Source organism: Quercus suber, unplaced genomic scaffold (genome assembly GCF_002906115.3).
Source record: "Quercus suber isolate HL8 unplaced genomic scaffold, Cork oak 2.0 scaffold_232, whole genome shotgun sequence".
In the NCBI taxonomy this organism is placed as follows: domain Eukaryota; kingdom Viridiplantae; phylum Streptophyta; class Magnoliopsida; order Fagales; family Fagaceae; genus Quercus; species Quercus suber.
The window spans coordinates 797879-821861 of record NW_027069689.1 but is presented as its reverse complement, the minus strand read 5'-3'; the positions used below and the strand labels follow the sequence as shown (position 1 = coordinate 821861).

The 23983-nt window shown below is 31.6% G+C and overlaps 3 protein-coding genes across 4 annotated transcripts; 2 read left to right on the top strand and 1 right to left on the bottom strand.

Annotated features, from left to right (window-relative positions):
- Positions 1-1561: 1561 nt before the first annotated feature.
- Positions 1562-5704, top strand: LOC111988492 (uncharacterized). 2 transcript variants are annotated; one of them, XM_024020293.2, is made up of 7 exons: positions 1562-2006; positions 2116-2157; positions 2482-2535; positions 2631-2684; positions 4975-5028; positions 5112-5183; positions 5319-5704. In XM_024020293.2, exons 1-7 carry the CDS (start codon positions 1953-1955, stop codon positions 5526-5528), a joined length of 540 nt encoding a protein of 179 aa, XP_023876061.1. In that variant the 5' UTR covers positions 1562-1952; the 3' UTR covers positions 5529-5704. The 2 variants fall into 2 exon arrangements, with proteins under 2 accessions (XP_023876061.1, XP_023876060.1); XM_024020292.2 differs by having other exon boundaries at positions 1569-2006; positions 5313-5704.
- Positions 5705-8295: 2591 nt separating this feature from the next.
- LOC111988461 (heavy metal-associated isoprenylated plant protein 35) lies at positions 8296-10255 on the top strand. The gene is made up of 3 exons (XM_024020262.2): positions 8296-8871; positions 8981-9056; positions 9262-10255. Exons 1-3 carry the CDS (start codon positions 8824-8826, stop codon positions 10029-10031), a joined length of 894 nt encoding a protein of 297 aa, XP_023876030.2. The 5' UTR covers positions 8296-8823; the 3' UTR covers positions 10032-10255.
- A 5309-nt stretch (positions 10256-15564) lies between these two features.
- LOC111988457 (probable protein phosphatase 2C 40) lies at positions 15565-22506 on the bottom strand. The gene is made up of 4 exons (XM_024020257.2): positions 22005-22506; positions 17780-18976; positions 16689-16953; positions 15565-16001 (listed from the first exon to the last, which is right to left on the bottom strand). The coding sequence occupies exons 2-4, from the start codon at positions 18965-18967 to the stop codon at positions 15874-15876; spliced, it is 1581 nt and encodes a 526-aa protein (XP_023876025.1). The 5' UTR covers positions 18968-18976; positions 22005-22506; the 3' UTR covers positions 15565-15873.
- Between the last annotated feature and the right edge of the window lie 1477 nt (positions 22507-23983).

Below are 23983 nucleotides of genomic sequence, written 5' to 3'. Positions count from 1 at the left end.
AAATGCCATAGAACCCATTTACATGAGTAAAATACTCCTAAAATCTTCAAAATATTCAAAATACCCATAAACCTATACCTATATAATGACTAAAATAACCTAAACCTAATATAACATTGAAACCTAAAAACAATCAAAATATCTTGAAAACATCCAATATGACAATAATGCCCCTAAAACCATTAAAATACACAAATATCCTCAAACCATTAAAATGTTAAAGATGCCAAAAAAATGACTTTCAAGTGTCATTTTGGTGGTTTAGATTTCTTGGAGCACTAGCATAGGGGGGTGTAAACACCCCCTAGTTGTTATTTTACAACCTAAGCTACCCAAAGACCCACTCCATCCGGATTTGTAAACTTAAAAAAATTTGCAACCTATGGTTGTGAGTGAAGAGAAAAAGTGAGTGGGGAAAAAGAGAGAGAATAATACTTTTTATTATTTTATTAGGTAGTTTATATTATTTTATTGAATTGTATGTAAAAATAAAATTTGAGATGTAAAGTAAGTTGTAAAATAGGTTGGTAAAATACATAAAGTAGTGTTTGAGGATGCAAAATATATATATATATATATATTTTACATCTCCGGATGCTAATGCTCTAAGGTTGCATTAGAAAAAACTACTTTTTTAATCTCTCACACACTCTTTCTTCCTCTCACACACTCTCTCTCTCTTCTTACCCTTTTTTTTTATTGGGTAATTTATATTATTTTTATTGGATTGTATGTAAAAATAAAAATTGGGATGTTAGGTGTATTATTGGATGTGTTGGTAAAATAGATAAAGTAGTGTTTAAGGATATAAAATATGTGTTTTTTTACATCCTCATTGCTAGTGCTCTTAGGTGTGATAATGGGTATTATTGTTTAGCTGATAGTTTTTTTTTTTTTGGTTTTTGTTGTTGTTGTTGCCGCCGTTGCACTCTTATTTTGATCATGCTTATATGTGCAATTTTTAATAATTTTATTTTAATTGTGCTTGTTTTTAAGCTAATTTTAGTTATTCTACATTAATATTTTCAAAGTAGTGAATTAAAGTTGTTATTTAATATCTATATCAGAGTATAGGAAAGTTTGTGATTTTTAGGAGCAAAGCTTTGGAAAATGGTTTCCATAGTATATTTATTTGAAGAAAAAAAGAAGAAGAAATCAACAAAGTATTATATATATATAAATAATTTATTATGAAAATGTTTTCAACCGAAAATATTTTATAAAAAAATACTTTACATTGAAACAAATTGAGAATATATTGTTTTAAACTTTGTTTACCATAAAAAAATCATGTAACTCCTTGATGTTGCATAATATACTATCGATTGTTAGAAGAACCAAACCATATTCAAATATCTCAGTCTCTAATCTCTATTATTGTAATTGAATTCAATTATGAAAAAAACAAAAAACAAAAAACTCAAAAGACAAATAATTAAATTAGTGCCAAATGGACGGCAATAGACAGAAGTATAGGTTGCCCCGAAAAGGTGCAAGCAACTACACTGAAAAGACCCCTCTGGAGTTTCAGTACAATAATTCTTCATGTTTCCCATGTGACTGTGTGTCATGTGATTGATCTACGTTAAAAACTTTTAAAACACACTTGAGTTTGAGCTTGTCCAACTGGCCTTTCATTTTCCTGAAGTAGCTATAACTACTACTAGAACTAGTGCTTTAATTTTGACATAGCCCGCCCAAACACATCCCTAAACTCAAATTTCAAATTCTCATTCCTGTTTGCCTCTTTTCCTAATCTCTCTCTCTTTCTCTGCCACTTTGTCTTTCACTGTCCACTACTTCTTAATCTTATATCTCTCTCTCTGGCAAAACATCAAACACTTCACATTCAATTCACAAGTACTTCGTAAAAGCTTAGAACCTCATTCAAATCAAACAAAAACAAAAAACCCCAAACAAGCCCTAAAAATCTCATCGGACTTATCGATCCAATGGCTGATTCTGACTCCTCTCCTACTCTCCCAAAAGCCGCTCCTCTCTCACTCGTAAAATCTCTATCTCTTTCTTTCTCTGTGATATATATAAATATATATATATATATATATTTTTTTTTTACTGTGTTGAAATTTGATGATCTGTGATTTTTGTTGGCAGCAAAAGAAGGAGAACATTCCTCCGATTGGCACAAAGATCGCGGTAAATTTTTTTTTTTTTTTTTAATTTTTAAATACTACCAGTGATTTCTTTTATTTTCTTTAGTGTTCTGTTTGGTAGCTTAGAAAAAAAAATGCAGGTTCAGAATTTTAGGTTTTAGATTAGCTGGGAAAGAAAAACCCAGAAATGAATTCCTTTAGCTTAATTGAGGCTTAGTTAGTTTTTTTTTTTTTTTTTTTTTTTTTATTTTTATTTTTTATAAAGAGTAAGAACAGCTATTTTCTATTATCTGCCCCCGTATTTTCTCAGCAGCCACACAAGAATTTCAAGTTGTAATGTTCTCATTTACGGTATTTTTGCTCTCAGGAACTAAATGAATCAAGGGCTGAGCTGCTTAATAGAATTCAAGGACTAAAACAGGTCACATTAGCTTAGTGGTGGTGTTCTTTTTTATTTTTTATTCAATTTACTTTATTAAATTTCAATTCTCAATATGCTTGTTTTTGGATGCTTAGGATTTGCAAAGCTGGAGATCAAAATTGGACACTCAAGTTAAGACCTATCGTGATGTAAGTGTAGGATAATTATTCACAAATTGTCATTGTATATATAGTATTATATGCTACATGGGTTTATCTGGATTTTGATCACTTGGATTTTTTTGAGTTGTGATAAGTTTTGGGTGAACATGATTTCTTGCTTGTGTGCGTGATTCAGTGATAAGTAATTTAGTAATATAAGATGTGGGTCTGTGTTTTTTGGTACTTACTGTGGCACCATGTTCCTTTTGTATGGTATTTAGGTCCTATGTATGGTTTGATTTGTCTCATGTTAAGAGTAGCTTTCTCACTTTGAATTTATTTTAAACAAATGTTGGAATTTGTAAGTCAGGTCTGCACTACTTTTTGCAAACTGAAGCTCTGTCTGTGTGGTTCGGTTGCAATTTTTATATGCTAGACTTAGATTTAGTCTATAGGGGTGTTTGAATGGTTAGCTAATATTATAGTCTTAAGTGCCCGATGTTAGACTCTTCAAATTTAAGGTTGGATATATTCATTATCACTCTGTGATTATTATTTAATGTGGAAAACCTCTTTAGATTTTATGCTCATTTTAGTGACATTGATGTTCTTTAATTCTAAAGTTGCATGAAGAGTTAACTTTTCTGGTGCCTCTTAATTGATATGGGTTGAATTTTGATGCATGTTGTGTGTGTGTGTGTATTTCCATTCATCATAATCCTGATTAGCAACAGTGATTGTTTGTTGATCTCATGGTAGTCAAACGCGAACTGTGCCTTAAACCATGTAAAAGGTGCTAAGGCAAGAGCCTAAGTTGTTGTTGGGGTTTTTTTTTTGGTGTGTGTTTGTGTGTGTGTTTGTTTGTTTGTTTTTTTTTTTTTTTGGGTCCTTCCTCTATATATATATATAATGATATAGAAGCTTGTTATAAATTCTTTAAATTATTAACTTACAAAAGCTTATTGTAAAATTATTGTGAGATTAATTAATTTATAAAATCTTGTTGTAAGACCTATCATTAGAATAATTAATTGAGTGTGAATTGTGTTAAGCTCTTTTTGTAATCAATTAATAGACCTAATTTTTTCAAGTAAAACATGTCCAAAACACTTGATTATAATATTTTAATATATTAGATGCATATGATTTACGTTCTATATGTGTAATTACTATATTTAGAATTTGGTGCCTTTTTGTTGCCTCATTCCTCAGGTGATACAAGGCCTTGGCACCTTAAGGTTGCCTTTTGCCTTGACTGCCTTGGTTGATCTTTTCATCTCTTCTCACTTTCTGTTAGATTCTTCATCTTGCTCACAGCAAAAGTTTATGGAAATTCATTTAACTAAATTGCATATATACATACAATAGATACTTCATTTATACTAGTATAATCTACTCTGGATGAATGACATCAAGAGTGGATTATATGTTTTTGACCATGTGGCATGCTTTAGTGCTTCAAGGTCCAAAACAATTAGAAAGTGAATGGACAGTTATGGAAAGAAAGTAACAATGGGCATGGTCACATTGGGAGAATTACCAAAAATTTCATTTAGATGGTAGTAGCTACCTCTATGCATTTCAATTTACAAATCATACAAGGTTTTATAGGCAACTAACTAGTAATAGAAATTTGAGGATATTGGTTGACAACTTTATATGTCTAATCATTCCGTCGGAAACTAAGCATCATATGAAAGAGGACTAAGGACATAGAATACACATAGGTGCAGCGTGTTGATGCGATAATATATTTTAAATCAATGGTGATTTGGATGTAAGCAAATGATATTTGAAAATTTTCAATTCTTTCATTGTGATAAGTCTTCTAGGGATGAAAAGATGGAAGCTTGGCATAATTTTTTTTTCCTTTTCACTTGTTAATGCCAATGGTTAAACAACAATGGTCTATGTTCAAATCCTGAACAATAGGACAAAAATCCAGGTATAGGTGTTGAACATCATTACTTGATATCTAAAATGATCGCAATCCATAAATTTGTAATATTATATGAATAAGTTCAGACTGTAACATATATACATGGTGATTGGGGTGGCAAAATAAATCTAAAATAAAACAGGATTGTCTATCAATTGAGATTCTAAAATCATCTTTAACCATGCTTCATGGAGTTAAATATTAAGTACATCAATGTGCTGAATATGAACAACTGGTAATCTAAATGTAAACATTACTTTGTTCAATCTCTTTCTTTCTTGCTTGTTTTTGTTTGATATTTGGATATTTGAACTCATCTTCTCTAATTGGTGTGGAGATTTGCTCTTCAACTTTCACTTGCAACTTTTTTTTAATGCAATTTTCTCTTGCTTCTTACAGGAGCTTTCGGAACTCAAGAAATCGCTCAATGTTGAAGTGGATCAACTTCGATCAGTGAGTGGTGCTCCAGATTTATCCTTCCATTTTAAAAAAAAATATATCTGTGTGAAGTTTTTTATAAATTAAATTGAAACCAGGAATTTCAAGAACTGAGGACCACTCTGCAGCAGCAACAAGATGATGTTTCTTCAAGCCTAAGAACCTTGGGGGTAAGCTATTGTTATACTAAATTTCCTTTGCATTTTCAGGGTTTATCTATTAAATAAACTTCTGTCATTATCTTATGCTTTGGTAACTAATCACAAGTACCTGGATTGATCTATATCGAGTTTTTGCAGCTGCAGGATGTCTCAGGTGATCCTAAAGATGCCCAGGCACAAGATCCCAAGGTTGAAGATGACCAGGACGGACTTGTTTTGCCTAGACAGATGGATTATGATGTCTCAGGTGATGCTAAAGATGCCCAGGCCCAAGATCCTAAGGTTGAAGAAGATGACAATGAAGAACTTGTTTTGCCTAAAAAGTTGGAATATGATGAAGGAAGTGAAAACTAGGATGGGATTTGCTCTGGAGTGTGCATGAGGTTTTGCTCCAAAAGGAGATGAGTATGCTTCGTTGAATTTGTACTACTGTGCTTTGCCTTGTCTTTACTTAGTATCAATTACAACCTTGTTGAGCACAACACAGAACTCTTTTCTAAGTCAATTGTTTGTGGAGTTTTGCCTGGTTATTCTCTAATTCTTGTTTATCCTCTATTCATTGATTAGAAGTTATAATTTTCTTTAGCAATCTGGCCTGCACTTGCCCCCTCTTGTGGGGTTGATGCCTAGGTAATGACCATAGGGTGAGGTTTGGATTTAGTGTTCAGTTGTACTGGATCCGTTGAAATTATAAATTTATAACACGTGTTTACTTTTGAACACATGTCACCATCTTAACTAGTTCAGTGCATGGTGCACTAGACCTAAGCCTTGCCCATTACCATAAAGGTGTAAATTTTTGGCGGTGCTGAGGTTTTAATATCAAATTCTTGAAACAAATTTTTTAAAGTAAACATGCACAAAAATAACAGCATTCACAATTGAGGATGCCCTATTCATAGTTGCTAGTATCATATTTACTAGTATTGTTTGATATATATTGAATGGAGTGAAAAAAAATATTGTTTTGTAGGTGTGTATTGACCAATTCATGAATTGTAAGATGTATAGATATTTATTGTATGAGTCATGAATTATATGTATTGAACAATACACGGGATTAAATTAATTTATTTTTGTTAAAATTTGTGCTTCAGCCTAAGCCCAACAAGTTATTAGATTTGAATTTATAATTATTGACCTAATTGATTGAGTTAGATAAAATGACAGGTTTGACTTACTTTCAGTATATTTTTAACTGGAATTTTTTTTTTGTTTTAATGAAAAACTGTCACATTACTCACTAACTAAATAAAAGGTGGAGATTAAAAATTTAAAATCTACTATCACTTGTTATTGTGTATTTAAAACAAAAGGACACCTTTAATTAAAAAAGTATTGGAGGTAAGCTAAACCCAAAAATGACATGGTCTTGAGTTTTATTTCTTCTCTTTCCTACAAAATTTCAGCAATAAAGTTGACATTTCACTTTTATATCGGTAAATTTCTTATATATACTGCAAATAAATTATTAAATGACAACACACACACACATATATTAATATTGTTATAAGTCCAAGAAACTAGAATACTAAAAAGAAATATAAAGAAAAAAACTATTAAATAGATGAATAAGATATAGTAAATGTTGGAGATGATGAAGGTGTTAATGAAGAAATGATTTTGCAATATGATGAAAATGATGATAATATTGACTTAAATTATAGAATGGAGATTGATTACATAAGATGATGAATATAATAGGAAAGAAATTAGTATTATTTTGGCATATATATATATATATACATATATCATGTATTATCATTATTGAATTTGACCAATTTGAATGTGTTATAAATATATTTTCATTTGATTTATTTAGTCAGCAGTGTTAAATCTTATTAAATAAATAAGGATTAAACTTATCTTCAATTTTGAATATATTTCAAATTTAAAATGAATATATGTATATATATTTATATTTTTTTTGAGAGAGTTTCAACGTATAGTACTATCATCAGATCAAGACACCAATTAGTTTTTGGTATAGGTGGAAATTAAATCTCAAATTTTTTATACAACCATCATAAACTTTATCAGTTGATAGTTGAGTTAACTAGAACCACTATATTATTTTATTATTATTATATATATATATATGTATATTTACAAATTTATTTTTACAAATTTTATGAAGTCAATAAAAATGTCAAACGGGCTACGACCCTAATTGGCCCATCAAATCATTTTACAGATTCAACCTGTTTGTAACAATTGAATGGCCCTAAAATGATTTTATGGGCGAAGCCCACTTGCTTCAGTTTTGATTATGGGCTTTTGGCGGGCTCAATTCAATTTCAAATGTAATATTTTACGCGAAAAGAGGATATTCCTTTTCCCGGTGAAAATTTCAAACCACACCGTTTTGGGCTTGGTGTTTTCATTTTTGTTCACAATTAATTAATTCCAACATTTAATCCATTACCAACTATTGAAATGTTTATTTATTATTTGCGACAAAATAATGGGATTATTAACGTACAGTATTGTGTTGTCTACTCTTTTGTCTTGTCAATATCTTTCTTGCTGCATTTAGGGAAATATATTAATATAGGTATTGGGGGAAATGGAGCTTCCTTCTGAAAATGTCAAAAACCATTAATTGCACAACTAACTCAAATTTTGAGCAAGTATAAAATTTTTGGAGTAGAATTTGAAATACAGTTTGATGAAAATGAAATTAAGAGTTATGTAATTTATTTTATCATTAATGTACATCACTTAATAATCTGTTATTAGATTAATATTTCAAAGTTTCAATGTAGAATTACACTTTTTTTTTTTGGTTCCTAACATATTTATACATTGATGTTAATTATATTTATTAACTATTCGATTAATAAATTCCTTGACTATAAATATTAAAAATAAAAAAATGTAATCCCCTATGAATTTATTATAAAAAATATCCAATATAAATATATGAAAAATGTTACAATTACAAATTTTTTTATAAATTTTTTTACAAATTGTTAATATGGTAAATGATTATTAGTAAGTAAAAAGATAATATTAATAGTGGGCTCAAATGAAAACTAATAAAAATTTGTGATATCAATAATTTTAAAAAATATTATAAAATAGTTTATGTTTCTAGTATTACTCTAAATATATCAAATAGTTAACATTGACAATTAAAAATTACACTAAATGCAACTTATCTCTACAAAATATATTAGGGTAGTGTAACTAGTGATGTTCCACTCAAGTTGATCGACAAAATGAGTAGAAGTTTAAATGTTAATCAGTTCATTTAAGTTCAAGTTGATATATATATATATATATAATTTCTTTTTTGAGGTAGGAACAGGTGAAAATAAAGGTAATCAAAACATGTTTTTCTTAGGAAATAAAATGAAGAAAGGTAGAAGCCCTTGTTTTGTTTTATTTATTACACTCATTTATTGCAAAAGTAGGCAGCAAGGTGTTATTGTCATTTTCACTTTATCCTTTGATAGTTATCGTTCCTGCACACTTGGTTCAATTGAACTATTGAGGTACTATGGAGTACAAAGGCATAGACTTGGCCTTATCTTCCCTTCTCAAATATTCTCTCACATTCATTCCTTCCTCTCTTTAACACTATTCTACTCTCTTTCAAGTTTCTTCACCTCCTTCAGTCTCTCAAACCTAAACCTCTCTTCCTCTAATGGCTACAAAATCCACTCAAGAACCCTCAGAAGCACTTCAATACCAGGTACATTAAAAATTTAAAACACAAACCCCCACTTCTTATTATTATTCTTCTTCTATTGCCACTGCTCTGTCATTTTAAAAGCTCATTAAGTTTGCTTTTGTTTTTTCAGACATGGATTTTGAAAGTTTCTCTCCACTGTGACGGTTGCAAGAGGAAAGTCAGGAAAGTTCTACAAAGCATTGATGGTACTAATAAAAACCAAGAAAAAAAAAATGAAAACCCTTTTTTCATTTGAATATATGCTTAGAAAAAGTAGAACTACGTAAACACTCAAATCCCAAACCTTTTTTTTATGTGTTTATTTGTACTTTGTTTACATAAAATTCTCAGCAACCAAACACTGTTTCAAAGTTCCAACCTTTATTGTACTTTCTTTTTTGCCATGTGCAGGTGTTTTTACCACAAGCTTTGATTCACAGCAAAACAAAGTCACAGTTACAGGAAATGTTGCCGTTGAGACCCTGATCAAGAAGCTAGTTAAAACTGGCAAACACGCCGAGATGTGGCCGGAAAATCTCGCCGGAAAAGAGAAAAAGTCCGGGAAAGCAAAGAACAAGGACAAAGAAAATGTCCCAGAAAGTGGCATTGATTGCAGTGACCAAAAAAATGAGAACCCATGTGAGAAAGTTGAGGAAAAGCCTAAAAAGAATGGAAGTGAAAGTGGCGGGAAGTCGCCGGAAAAGTGTCCCGCCGGTGGTGTGGACCAGAAGGCAAGTGAAAGTGAGGTTGGTGATGGTGGTGGTGCTGGTGGTGCTAGTGGTACTGCTGCAGCAAAAGGTGGTGGTAAAAAGAAGAAAAGGAAAGGGCAAAAAGGTAATAATGAAAGTAGTGGTTTGGGTGCACAATTCCTTGATACACCTGCATCCACTGGATCTCAAAATCATGATTTGGAGATGAGCCATGGTGTGGGCCCGGTGAATCTCATCCCTGCACGTCAGCCATTATCTCAGTACCCACTACAAGGGTACCCTCACCTGGTGTATGTTGCAAGTTACAATAGGGTACATCCTAGCCGAAGCTTTGGTCCCTCCTATTATGTTCCATCATCACCGTACACGTATGCGGGAACTCACCATGAGATGAATCCAGTGCATGCAACACCGTTCGATTCCTTTGAGATTTTCAGTGATGAAAATGCCAATGGGTGCTCCATCATGTGATGAATGATGATCAGCCTAGCTTTTCTTTTTGGGACTCCTTTTGTTAGGGACAGAGTTTATTAGAGTGCAGGTTATGGGGTTTTTGTTAAGGGCTTATTACAATGGGTGTTTGATGTATTTTGTAGCATTCAACTCTAGTTTGTTTAGTCTTTGTAACTTGTGCTTAGGGCTAGTTTGTTGACTTCTTGTAATATGAAAAGCTGAAATCTCCTGGATTTGAGTAACCACATTTGAGTATAACTCATTATAATTGTTTATATAGCCCAAATCAACCTAATATACACTTATATAATCTAATTCAAGTTGCAATGTGAGATTTAGATGCGTTTAACATATAATGGATTTACTAAGATGAATAATGCCATTGTTTTATGTGTTTTGAGAATATGATTTTTCCTTTTCTTCTTCCAAAAAATTGATTAAGAACAAAGTAAAAATGTCTATGGTGTTATGTTTGATATGTGCAAAATTTAAGACGTTGATCCTTAAATTTGGGACTAAAACTTTATTGTTGTATTTGCGGAACTCGAGGAAAGCTCTCTGTAACTTATTTCACATAAGAATACATTAACACAAGAAGCAAAACTTGTAGGATGCTCAAATAGAGACGATATGCCTAATGCATTACTTGTGGGGAGGTTACCCGTATAATTGACTTTGAAAAGAAATGAATTTTGACTTAATCTGTGATGATAAAAAAAACCATGGTTTTATAGGTAGTATAAGTATAACACTGACACAAGCTTCTGGCAGTCTAGATTCGAAACAAAACAAACTAATTATTGTAGTTGCAGTGGCAACTGGCAAGAGCTATCTATACAATAATTCTTCTTTCTCTTTATTCATTGAGGTCAAACTAAGCGTCCAAGACAATACCTTTAGGATCCGATTGGTTGGAGAGCAGAAAAATGAAAGAATAGAAAACTAGTGGGATGAGTGAAAAGTGAGAGGATAGAAAAGATTTGACTTTCTCTCATGTGTGTTTGGTTGGAGGGTGGAAAAATGGAAGGGTGGAAAACTTTTTTTGTTTGGTTGAAGAGAAAGAGAGGAGGATGGAAAATGTAGTTTATATAAATTGACTATTATATCCTTGTTATATAATATATAAGAAATAAATATATTTACACTTATTAAATAATATAAAGATTAACACAAATACATATATATTTATATTAGTTTTCTTTATTATTATATATAATTTTAAATTTATGGGCAACAAAAATTGATTATGTATTAGCTGGGAAGACATTTTCCAAAAAAAAAAAAAAAAAATAAAAAAAAAACTTTATCTAACCATTGTTATGTGAGTGTAGTGGGAAAGGAAGATGAGTAGATGAGTGTAATAAAGTGACGGTATTTGTGTAAATTATATCATTCAGCATATTTTCTCTTTAGTTTTCCTCCCAAATTGGAAGGACAAAAAAATGTAGACTCGAAGAGATTATTTTTCTCTCCATTTTCTGTCTTTCTTGTTTTCTCTCCTGAATCAAACAAGAGAAAATGTTATTTTCTACCATATTTTCCTTCCTTTCTGTTTTCACTCCAACCAAACATACCCTTAAATTCGAATCATTGTGTAGAGTATAGTATAGGATGGTAGTGTCTTATTAGTTATTGTCATCAACATGAGGAATTTTTTTATCATTCAAGTTCACTTTCTTTGGTATAGAATAGAATACTCACAAGAGGTTTTGTTCATTTGGACACTATATATTTAAAGGATAATTTATACAGAGAAAGAAAAGAATGGATCAGACAAGCCCCAAACCTATTAAAGACTATTCTTTATCCTTTGATTCCATTGGAACTTGGAAGAGTATGGTCAACCAAAATAATCCAACAGCATTTGACATTTCGAGCCTCAGGTCAAAAGAGAACCTTACGACCAAATTTGTTTATTCTTTGATGCAGGTATTTATGTATTTTGATATATATATATATATTTTATATGAAGATATTATTTAGGCTAAAATGCAAAACTGACCTTTTAACTTTCTTTAAATTTCATTTCAGTACTTTAACTTTGCTTTCGTTCATTTCAGTCCTCTAAGTTTCAGATTTATTCAATTAAGGCATTTCCGTTAACTTTTGTTAAAAATTTTTGAAAAAAAAAATCTAGAAAATATTTTTCAATCATTAATTGAATTTTTTTAATTTAAAATTTTGAAAAATTAACCACAACATATAACAAAAATTGATAAAAAATTCTTAATTAAATACACTTGAAAGTTAGATGATGAAATAATAAAAAACAAGATTAAAAGATTAAAATGAAATTTACTACTACTTTAAGCATTTAGCATATGAGACAAAATGTCACGAGGATGTACAGTAAAATGATGATGAAAGTATTGTGGACCCTGTTTTTAGAATGTGATATGATTGATAAATATCTATGAAAGAAAGAGCACTTTTTGTTTGCCAGTGCTCATAGTCATTTTCTTCTTCCAAAAAATTGATTAAGAACAAAGTAAAAATGTCTATGGTGTTATGTTTGATATGTGCAAAATTTAAGATGTTGACCCTTAAATTTGGGACTAAAACTTTATTGTTGTATTTGCGGAACTCGAGGAAAGCTCTCAGTAACTTATTTCACATAAGAATACATTAACACAAGAAGCAAAACTTGTAGGATGCTCAAATAGAGACGATATGCCTAATGCATTACTTGTGGGGAGGTTACCCGTATAATTGACTTTGAAAAGAAATGAATTTTGACTTAATCTGTGATGATTAATAAAACCATGGTTTTGTAGGTAGTATAAGTATAACACTGACACAAGCTTCTGGCAGTTTAGATTCGAAACAAAACAAACTAATTATTGTAGTTGCAGTGGCAACTGGCAAGAGCTATCTATACAATAATACTTCTTTCTCTTTATTCATTGAGGTCAAACTATGCGTCCAAGGCAATACCTTTAGGGCCCGTTTGGTTGGAGAGCAGAAAAATGGAAAAATAGAAAATTAATGGGATGATTGAAAAGTGAGAAGATAGAAAAGATTTGATTTTTCCTCATGTGTGTTTGGTTGGAGGGGTGGAAAAGTGGAAGGGTGAAAAACTTTTTTTGTTTGGTTGAAGAGAAAAAGAGAAGGATGGAAAATGTAGTTTATATAAATTGACTATTATATCCTTCTTATATAATATATAAGAAATAAATATATTTACACTTATTAAATAATATAAAAATTAACACAAATACATATATATTTATATTAGTTTTCTTTATTATTATATATAATTTTAAATTTATGGGCAACAAAAATTGATTATGCATTAACTGGGAAGACATTTAAAAAAAAAAAAAAAATTTTATCTAACCATTGTTACGTGAGTGTAGTGGGAAAGGGAGATGAGTAGGTGAGTGTAATAAAGTGAGGGTATTTGTGTAAATTACATCATTTAGCATATTTTCTCTTTAGTTTTCCTCCCAAATTGGAAGGACAAAAAAATGTAGACCCGAAGAGATTATTTTCCTCTCCATTTTTTGTCTCTCTTGTTTTCTTTCCTGAATCAAACAAGAGAAAATGTTATTTCTACCATATTTTCCTTCCTCTCTATTTTCATCTCAACCAAACATACCCTTAAATTCGAATCATTGTGTAGAGTATAGTATAGGATGGTAGTGTCTTAGTAGTTATTGTCATCAACATGAGGAATTTTTTTATCATTCAAGTTCACTTTCTTTGGTATAGAATAGAATACTCACAAGAGGTTTTGTTCATTTGGACACTATATATTTAAAGGATAATTTATAAAGAGAAAGAAAAGAGTGGATCAGACAAGCCCCAAACCTAATAAAGACTATTCTTTATCCTTTGATTCCGTTGGAAGAGTATGGTCAACCAAAATAATCCAACAGCATTTGACATTTCGAGGCTCAGGTCAAAAGAGAACCTTACGACCAAATTTGTTTATTCTTTGATGCAGGTATTTATGTATTTTGATATATTTTTTTTATATAAAAATATTATTTAGGCTAAAATGCAAAACTAACTTTTTAACTTTCTTTAAATTTTATTTCAGTACTCTAACTTTACTTTCGTTCATTTCAGTCCTCTAAGTTTCAGATTTATTCAATTAAGGCATTTCCGTTAACTTTTGTTAAAAATTTTTGAAAAAAAAAATCTAGAAAATATTTTTCAATCATTAATTAAATTTTTTTAATTTAAAAATTTGAAAAAATTTTTATAAAATTGAAAAATTAACCACAATATATAACAAAAATTGATGAAAAATTCTTAATTGAATAAATTTAAAAGTTAGATGACAGAAATAATAAAAAACAAAATTAAAGATTGAAATGAAATTTGAAAAAAACTCAAAGGTGAATTTTACATTTTTAGCATATTATTTACTATTACTACCGCCTGAAAATGAAATTAAGCATTTAGCAGATGAGACAAAACGTCACGAGGATGTACAGTAAAATGATGATGAAAGTATTGTGGACCCTGTTTTTAGAATGTGATATGATTGATAAATATCTATGAAAGAAAGAGCACTTTTTGTTTGCCAGTGCTCATAGTCATTGTTCAATTAAGGCCACCCATTTTGGCGCTTCAAAATTTGATTCGTGGGCCACACTGCTGGTGGTGCAAAGACATTGGTACATTACCTTACTGGTGAACTTGTTCTCTTTGGAATCTTGTATGCACCCAGGTAAAAACAAGTGAAAGAGTGTCCTGTGTTTCTTAAAAAGGAAGGGCCAACAATGACACACACAGCTCTTTCAAACTGGTTTAAGAAAATCTTTTTCAATTCATTATATATATGACGATTTATAAGATCATCTATGTGCATTAAATCATGACACAGATAAATAAAACAATTAACATGACAATTGAATAAGTAATGATTAACGTTTGTTTGGTAATACGTATTTTTCAAGGTATAATTTTTTTTTAGATAGTTTTTCAAACAACCCTATTCTCAAACGTAAAATCTTTTTTGGATTGCTATGTAAAAGGCTGGAGGAATTCCAATAATTGTGTTGGTCAATGACTCAAGAAGAAGAAGAAGAAGATTCGCAACCTCCTACCATGATAATGAAGTGTACATATATGCTGGTGGACCTGAACTCTTAAGGAAAACCACTCAAATGAGGAGCAAAAAGCACAAAAAGAATAAGGGCCTGTTTGGTTTGTGTTTTCAAACAACATTTTTTAGTTTTTAAACAGCATTTCACGCATTTTAATACACTTTTTCACACACACGTATTTTAAAAAACTACAAACAACAATTTTCAAACTACTCTACCAAACACTCCCTAAGCTTGTGTAAACAGTAGCTCCATTCTCACAAGCCTAGGGGCGAATAAGCTAAAAAGGATGAAGAGAGAAGAAACAAGTGGGATTATATTGATGTAAAAAGGGAGGTCGCATTAAGATTGCAGGACCATTCATTAGGGGGAAAAAAGAGATTCTCAGAAAAAAGCAGGTAGATTGCATATTTAGCTTTAGTTTGTCTAATGGAAGCTATTGCTCCACATGGGACACTAGGCCATTTTGTTGACAATTTTTTTCAACAACTCGATTCAAGCAATTTATTAACCTCCTTTGCCAAGTTTCTCACCATATAAAATTTCCAGTACCAAGGAAAATAATGCTAACATTGCTTATATACAGACAAAAGACACTCGTGCAATTTGTGAGTGCCATACAAGAATGCAGTAATAACAAACTTTTCTACACTCAAGAACAAGTGTTTCTGTAATCATATATACAATTTGGAAGCTATAATGTAGAAATTACTGGGCATAGTATCACAAGATTTTTTTTTTTTTTTTTCCAATGAGTACTACAGGACAGACTATTGCAGGATAGAAGATGGCCATTTCAAAACTCACATGCAAGTTGATGCTTTTGAGGTTCGCTGGTTTGTTCCAAGCATGATCACAATCACAGTTACATCATCGTGATATTTCCTCCTCCTACCAGCTGGAATATTCATTAATTCTTCCAAAGTGAAACCTGCAGCAGTCAAATTCATGCTTAGTAACTTGTAGACTGGATTATATTCAAGAAACATAGTTCTTCTGACAGAAAAATGAGCTACAAAAACTGATTAACGTATCTTTTAATTCCAATTTTAAATATCCTCTGTAGCAATAACTACTTTTGGTGACTATCCTAAAGTACCTATTTCTAAAGCAGCAGGGTTGTGTTCGAGTGAATTGCTATTATTGTGTTGTTAGTTCACTTCCTGGTATAATTAGAATTAATAACTGAGGTTTTCTGATTCCAATGGTTTCAGTTACTTTAATTCTAAGTGACTTAAATAAATACAATTGTTCATTGATTCAGAGCATAATCTTATCACTGTAAGTTGCATTAAAAGTAGATATACATAATTTCTAAAGAAGGTAACTTGCTATTTCAATACACTTAAAGGTTACAAGAATTCGTAGTATGGAAAATTTAAAATATTTGTACAATGTTAAACAGGAACAATTCCACTAAGGATGCATTACACCTAAAAGAAACAAATCATGAGTAAAATCAAAGTACAATATTGCAACATTTAACTCTGAATGATTTAATTAACAAGAAAGAAATATCTTATATACTGAGAAGAGGAAATTTCACAACAAATAAACCGTTCACAATTCAAATGAAATGACGATTAAGTTTTTGCATGAAGATAAATTAAAGGTTTACCTGCACAGTCAGCAGCTCTCTCTATAAGCTGCTCCAATAAAAACTTCGCTGGATCACCAGAAGGGTTGCTCAAGATATAAGAATGGACAAGCTTTACTGCCTCATCATTGCTGAAGAAGTCAAACAAACCATCACTCCCAACTATAACAAAGCAATCAGATTTTGAAATTCTATGTACATTCAGTGATGGTTGAGTAGATATATATGGAGGGCTAATAAGGTTCCGAACTCGAAGGATACCCATCAGTGCATCATTCAATTTTTTCTGCAAGGAAAAAACACAGACTAATCAACATTTCATGAAGGATAGAAGTATATTTCCTGTGAGCACAGATGAATTTATATAACACATTATATTACCTAGGCATATCTCTTGTCCTTTTTGGTGTTTCCACTCAGATGAAACATTAGGCTAATTTTTTTTGTTAAATTGCTATATGAGCAAGATGGAGAGCAGTCACATTTTTCATATTGAGACAATTTTATCCCACATGAAATTAGAGAAAGAAATTTTGAACATAGCAGATAAAGAAGACATTTTGGACATGGCAGAGAGAATTCTCCCTTTATATATTAACTATGTCTATAACTTGAGTAACAGACTACAGAACTTGAGTAACAGACTACAGTAGACTCCCAGAAACAAGTAGGTTGGGTCTCTTGTAGAAATGCTCTGTGTCAATAAGTTCCATAATCCTTTTTATAGTAATAGGAAGTGATTTTGGAGTTCAGGTTCTCAATTTTAAATGGATCTCTGGTTCATTAGGTAGTAATGCTGTTATTGAGGGAAAGGATCTAGGGATATAATAATGTGGGGAATGGGGTGAAAGCTCCAAGCAGTCCCCTAGATCGGTGGTGGCTGCTCAAGACTATCATAGTATGAGATGGTCCTTCCACTTTCTTTGCCAAGAAGGCAAGAAGCAGCCTTCACATATCTTTGCCTTGTAACTTTCATATATAAAGAACTCTGTACGACTAAGATGTGATGTGATGCAACGTTGTTGCCGGATGGATTTGCCAAGCACAAATAAAATAATTTCTATGTTTACCAAATATAAAATATAAAAAAGAAAAAGAAAACAAAAACCTACCTTTTTTAAGTAACCAACTCCAAAAGCACGAGTGACCTTCAATTTTCCTTTCACTTTTCCAGCTACAATGGTCATTGGGTCATCAGGATGATCATGCAGAAGTTGAGTTTTTTCAACCTCATTGTCAACAGTGTGACTATCGGTGAGCTGGATAGCTTTCAGTCTCTCATTCCCACTCATTTCATCACCTTTACCATATGTTGCCAATACAGATCTGCTGTCACCTAAATTGAGTGTATACAAATCATTCCCATGAAGAAGCACAACTAAAACACAAGATCCTACTGAAACCAAATCAGGACGGTCCTCCATTTCTTGCTCGACCATGTATAAAAAATCATTCTCAGCCTGACTAAGAGCACGTTGGAAGCTATCAAGTACTCCATGCTGAATTGAGTCAGATGACAATTCTTCTTTAGCAGATGAGCCATTCTTGTTGATATGGTCAAAACATGAATCCTTGTTATTATGAATTCTTGATGTAAGCTTTTCCTCATAAATAGTAGTACTATCGTCTAGAATATATTGGCAACACCGATCCAAATACAAACTATCAGAGGCTCTTGAGAAATCCTGCTTTGATTCACAACCTAGTAATTTAAAGTATAACATGATAGTCTCATACAATGTCCCAGCCAGAAAATCAGCTGCATCTCTTCCATTAAAGCCATCATAGATTGCACAAAAGAGCCACCCATTTTCTTCAGAACAAACAGCCTGAACCCTGTCTTCACCAGCAGCCCCACCTGCCACTTGTACTTCCATAGCATTAAGAAAACCTTCACTTCTTGAAGGAGCGCTCATAGGTTTTGACAGATAAGAATCATTATCACTTGGAGGGGAAGGACTGCAACTTAAATTTGACATGCTACTCTGAAGAGAAGAAGATAATATATCTAACCTAGAAAGGTTTGGTGAAGAGGGAACCTTTCGAAATGAATTAGGGGAGTCCAAACTAGGAAGTATTTCTGCTCCTATCAAACCTTTGCAAATATTTGTGTTTGCCAGTGTAGCATTTGCACTCAAGGCAGCACCAGACAAGCAGGAGAAGCTGCTGTTCTTTCGGATTTCAGGTAGGATTTCATATCCACTGGAAACCTCAAAAGAGCTACCTCTGTTTCCATTGCATTGATAACCAAAACTTACTTTTAGTTCTCCTTCAGGTTTAATCATAGTTTCTCTCCACATGATTTTTGGCTGAAACAGTAAAACACTGCATTGTTAATATTTTAGAAAACTGTAATAAAATGACCTAGTTTACAAGTTAGTTCTGTGGAACCATAACATGCATAGTTGAGTACCTATCATTTAAGAAGAAACAGTTGAAGGTAGCTAAGGCTGTCAACTGTTATTAAATATTTAATAGTATCTACTGGGCATGGATTATCACGAACATCTTAGGAATCCATTAATGTGTTTAGTTGGTTGCTAAGAAGTTGGTGGGAAAATAATGGAGCTTTACCGCTACAAAGGATCCTTACATGATAGTGCTTCATTTGTCTGCTTGGGAAAATACCCAAGCAGAACTTCCTGACAATGACACTTAGTATACATTCTTTACTTTTTAGAAAGACCATAAGAAATGTAGAATGTACTGCTGTTCAGATAAACACTTAGAAATCAAATAAGACAAATTAATAAGCAAAGCACTTAAAAATCCAAATTTCTCTTTGACAGACCAATATAGAAGATGCTGGCGTGTTCATGTGTGTGTGAGAGAGAGAGATACATTTGTTTTCCTTTATTTTATGTGGAAGTATAATTCAACGTCTCCAATTCTTTTTTCTTTTTCCTGGCCAAAGAAAACAAAACTCTCCAACTTTAAATAGGATTCTTAGAAACTAGACTTGTTTTGGCCACAGTGATAAATGGTAAAATAAAAATAAATGATATTCAGGTAAGACAAACAGCTAGAAATAAGGTTTGGAAGGCAAGGAAAATTAAAGTGCAGATAACACGCAAGGAAAAATTTCAGTTTAGATGGCTGAAATGAAAATTCATCATACAAACTGGTCCTAAAACTTAGTGTATACATGGAAGAAAGCTTACATCAGGAAATTTGGCTTCCAGGTTATTATGTCATTGAAATTTGATACACACAAATGAAGATTCTTATGAATATTAATGTGCTTTAAAGAAAATTTTAAAATTGTGGAATTGCTATGATTTTGGACTTATAAGTAAAGATTCTCAAACGTTTATAGGTACGTTCTTTCTCATATCATTATAAGATTTGCAAGTGATAGATTAGCTGAACCTTGAATATTGCAATCAAATGGTAGTCACAAAATCAAGATCAAAGGTCTTTACATTCAGGTTTGAGAAGAAACCAGATGAATTTATACAAGTAGAAGTAACCAACCATGAGCCTGGATGCAGACATTGCACAAGTTTCTAATATTTGTATTAGATTATGAATCTCCCATTTAAGTTTTAGTGCATGGTTGTGGAATTCCTCTGTTACAATATTGGAACAAAAAAGAAGGCTTGGGTAAAATCCAAGACCAGTTATAGACAGACCTTATGTTTTAATCTGTACTAATCCCATATGTGAATGTAATTCATATTCAAACATGTAATCATATTTCTGTTATATGTGTCTAGGGGCTACTTGCTTACAATTCAAGCATAATGAAACTAACAAAAAAGCACCTCTTGGCTAGAAAAGAAAAAGTGAGATAGAGAAAATATACGAAACTTCTATTTATGTGCGTTTGTACTAAAGAATCTATTACAGGACCTCTCTCTTGCTCCACTTAAAACACACAAATACAAATCTCAAAGTTCAGTATGAATGCTAAGTACTAACTAACACACTAAATCCATAGGCACCACAAGAGAAAGAGAGAGATTCAAATGAGCTAATTAAAGAGATTTGGACACAAAATTGAAAATGAAAAATAAATAAGAACTTAGTCATACCAAGAAGCAATTCCTATATGGTTTTGCTTTCAATATCAGCACCAATACATCAAAACATTGACTTGGCAACATTTTACGCATCTAGCTGACTATTTCCAAACAAAATATAAACACCCATATGAACCACCAACATAACAAGAAAGAATCAACGATTCAATCCAAAAAGAAACTCAGACATACCAAGAAGCAATCCCCATATGGGTTTGCCTTCAAAATCTGAACCACAACATCAAAAAGTTGACTTGGCAACATTTTATTCATCTAGCTGATTAATTCCAACAAAATATAAACACCCATATGAACCAACAACATACCATGAAAGAATCAACAATTCAATCCAAAAATAAACTAGACATACAAAGAAGCAATCCCCACATGTAAATTGCCTTCAAAATCTGAACCACTACATCAAAACATTGACTTGGCATCGTTTTACTCATCTAACTGACCATATCCAAACAAAATATAAACACCCATATGAACCACCAATATACCATGAAAGAACCAACAATTGAATCCAAAAAAAAGACTTAAGACGTACCAAGAAGCAATCACCACCATACCATGAAAAAAATCAACATACCAAAAATAAACTTAAGACATACAAAGAAGCAATCCCCACATGTAATTTGCCTTCAAAATCTGAACCAGTACATCAAAACATTGACTTGGCAACGTTTTATTCATCTAGCTGACCATATCAAAACAAATCAACAATTCAATCCAAATACAAACTTAGACGTACCAAGAAGCAATCCCCAAATGTAAATTGCCCCAAAATCTGACCACTACATCAAAACATTGACTTGCCAACGTTTACTCATCCAGCTGACCATATCAAAACAAAATATAAACACCCATATGAACAACGAACATACCAAGAAAGAACCAACAATTGAATACCAAAAAAAAAAAAAAAGACTTAAGATGTACCAAGAATCAATCACCAACTACCATGAAAAAAATCAACAATTCAATCCAAATATAAACTTAGACGTACCAAGAAGCAATCCCCACATGTAAATTGCCCTCAAAATCTGACCACTACATCAAAACATTGACTTGCCAACGTTTTACTTATCCAGCTGACCATATCAAAACAAAATATAAACACCCATATGAACATCCAACATACCAAGAAAGAACCAACAATTGAATCCAAAAAAAAAAAAGACTTAAGACATACCAAGAAGCAATCACCAACATACCATGAAAAAATGAAACACCAAAAAAGAGAGACCAAACTCATGAAATATCATACAAAAACAGAACAAATAGACATGAAAATCAAAACCCAACTCACCTTTTTTGATCTGAATGAAGTCACCAAGTGCCCACAGAGAGATAAGAGGCAAGCCCAGAATGCAAACTACACTCACACTTAACAGCTGTGTGTGTGTGTGTGTGTGTGTATATTTATATAAAAGAGGTCAAAAGCGACCAAGTGTGGTAAAGAGGGTGTGTGGGCTGTGACTATGCAAAGCTAAAAAGCAACAAAAAAAAGAAAAGAAAAGAAAAAAACAACCTGGAGCAGATCTAAAAGAGATAGAGATAGAAAGAGAAAGGAGAGGATTGTAATGGAGAATCTGTATCTGGGTGGTACGTAAAAAGTGGTGCTTTTTTTTTTTCTTTTTTTTTGAAGGATTGGATGGTAGGGAATGAATGAAGGAATGAGTCTTTGCTAAATTTAAGAGGAATTTTATTTTTCCTTGGCTGACGTTTTATGGCTTTTGTTTTTTCAAGATTCACTGTTACCGGTATTGCGGTTGTTCTTGTGTTCGTGTGTTTTTCGAGTTCCTTTTCGAATTTGAACTCTTAATTACTATCTTATGTTTTATAGTGCTTGTGTTCAACTTAAATCTCTGCTAAAGGCTCGGTTTTGGAGTGTTTACTATGCCAATATAAGCATATCATTTTAACTTTTACTTTTCCCAAAAAAAAAAAAAATTTCAACTTTTACTATATTAGGAAAAAAAAGTAAATGTTATTGGTAAAACTCTATATGAAAGGTTCGGTTTGGTAGAGTAATTTGAGAATTATTGTTTGTTATTTTTTAAAATATGTGTAGGTAAAAATGTGTGTAATGCTGTTTTAAATATGAAAATGTGAATTTGAACTCACTTACCAAACATGCCCAAATTTAAATGTTTACTATGCTAATATAAGCATATGATTTTAACTTCTACTTTTCCTCAACAGAAAAAAAAAAAAAAAAATCGACTTTTACTATATTAGGAAAAAGAAGGTTCTTCTCAAGAAAAAAAAAGAAAAAGAAAAGGAAAAAGAAGGTAAATTTTATTGATAAAACTTAGATATAAGATGTTAGGTGTGGCGGAGTAAACTAAGTTATTTAATTAAATTCAAATACATAAATATATTAACCAATAAAATACAAAAAATATTGTTGTGTCTTATCATAATTAAATTCAATTCACTTAAGTGTTTGAATTTAATTGAGAAACTTAAAATATTGCATCTACACATAAATTTTATTCAAAATAATAATAATAATAGAACACAGCACATATATTTTTATATTTTTATTCGGGGTTGTTATTATTTGCTTATTTGTCTATCTTATAAAAAAAGATTCTCCTTTTGTGGTTGGGTTTGAAGTCTTTGGACTTTTAAGTGAAGGCCTACTAGTACGGACAAATGTTTCATATATGGTCATATGTTAGATTTTTTTTTTTCCTATTTTTTTTTACTTTATAAACTTTGGATACTTTATAAGAGGGAAAAAAAAGTGGCATGAGATTAGTGGAACATAAAATGGAACACCCTATCATTCTAAAGAAATAAGATTCCTAGCTAATTAGGCAATGAGCATTGCCATGCACATGTTTTTCCTTGAGACTTTTATAAGAAAGTTTGATAGGTAGGGGTTATTTCGACGATGATTTTTACCAAGAATATGATTCTCCATTATTTGACAACTGAGCAGTTCAGATCTTTTAAAGAATGAGGAGCATGATTTTGTATATTGGAGAATATAGTACTAGTGTTGTGTTGTGTTACCAATCATTTTTTTTAAATGCATGGTAATAACTAACTCAGATTCAATTTAATCATACATTTTATAGTATAGTTGTCCCAATTATTGAGTTTCCTAATTTGCTAAATGTTTTCAAAGGAAATATGGATGGTTGAGATCTAATGCAAGTTTTTGGATTTTAGCATTTTTTACCTCATAAGCAAAAGCACCAAATTTGCTAAGTGCTAACATAGTCTATTATGGTGATTGAAATGTGAACCAGTCACAACAATGACAACTTGATTTTA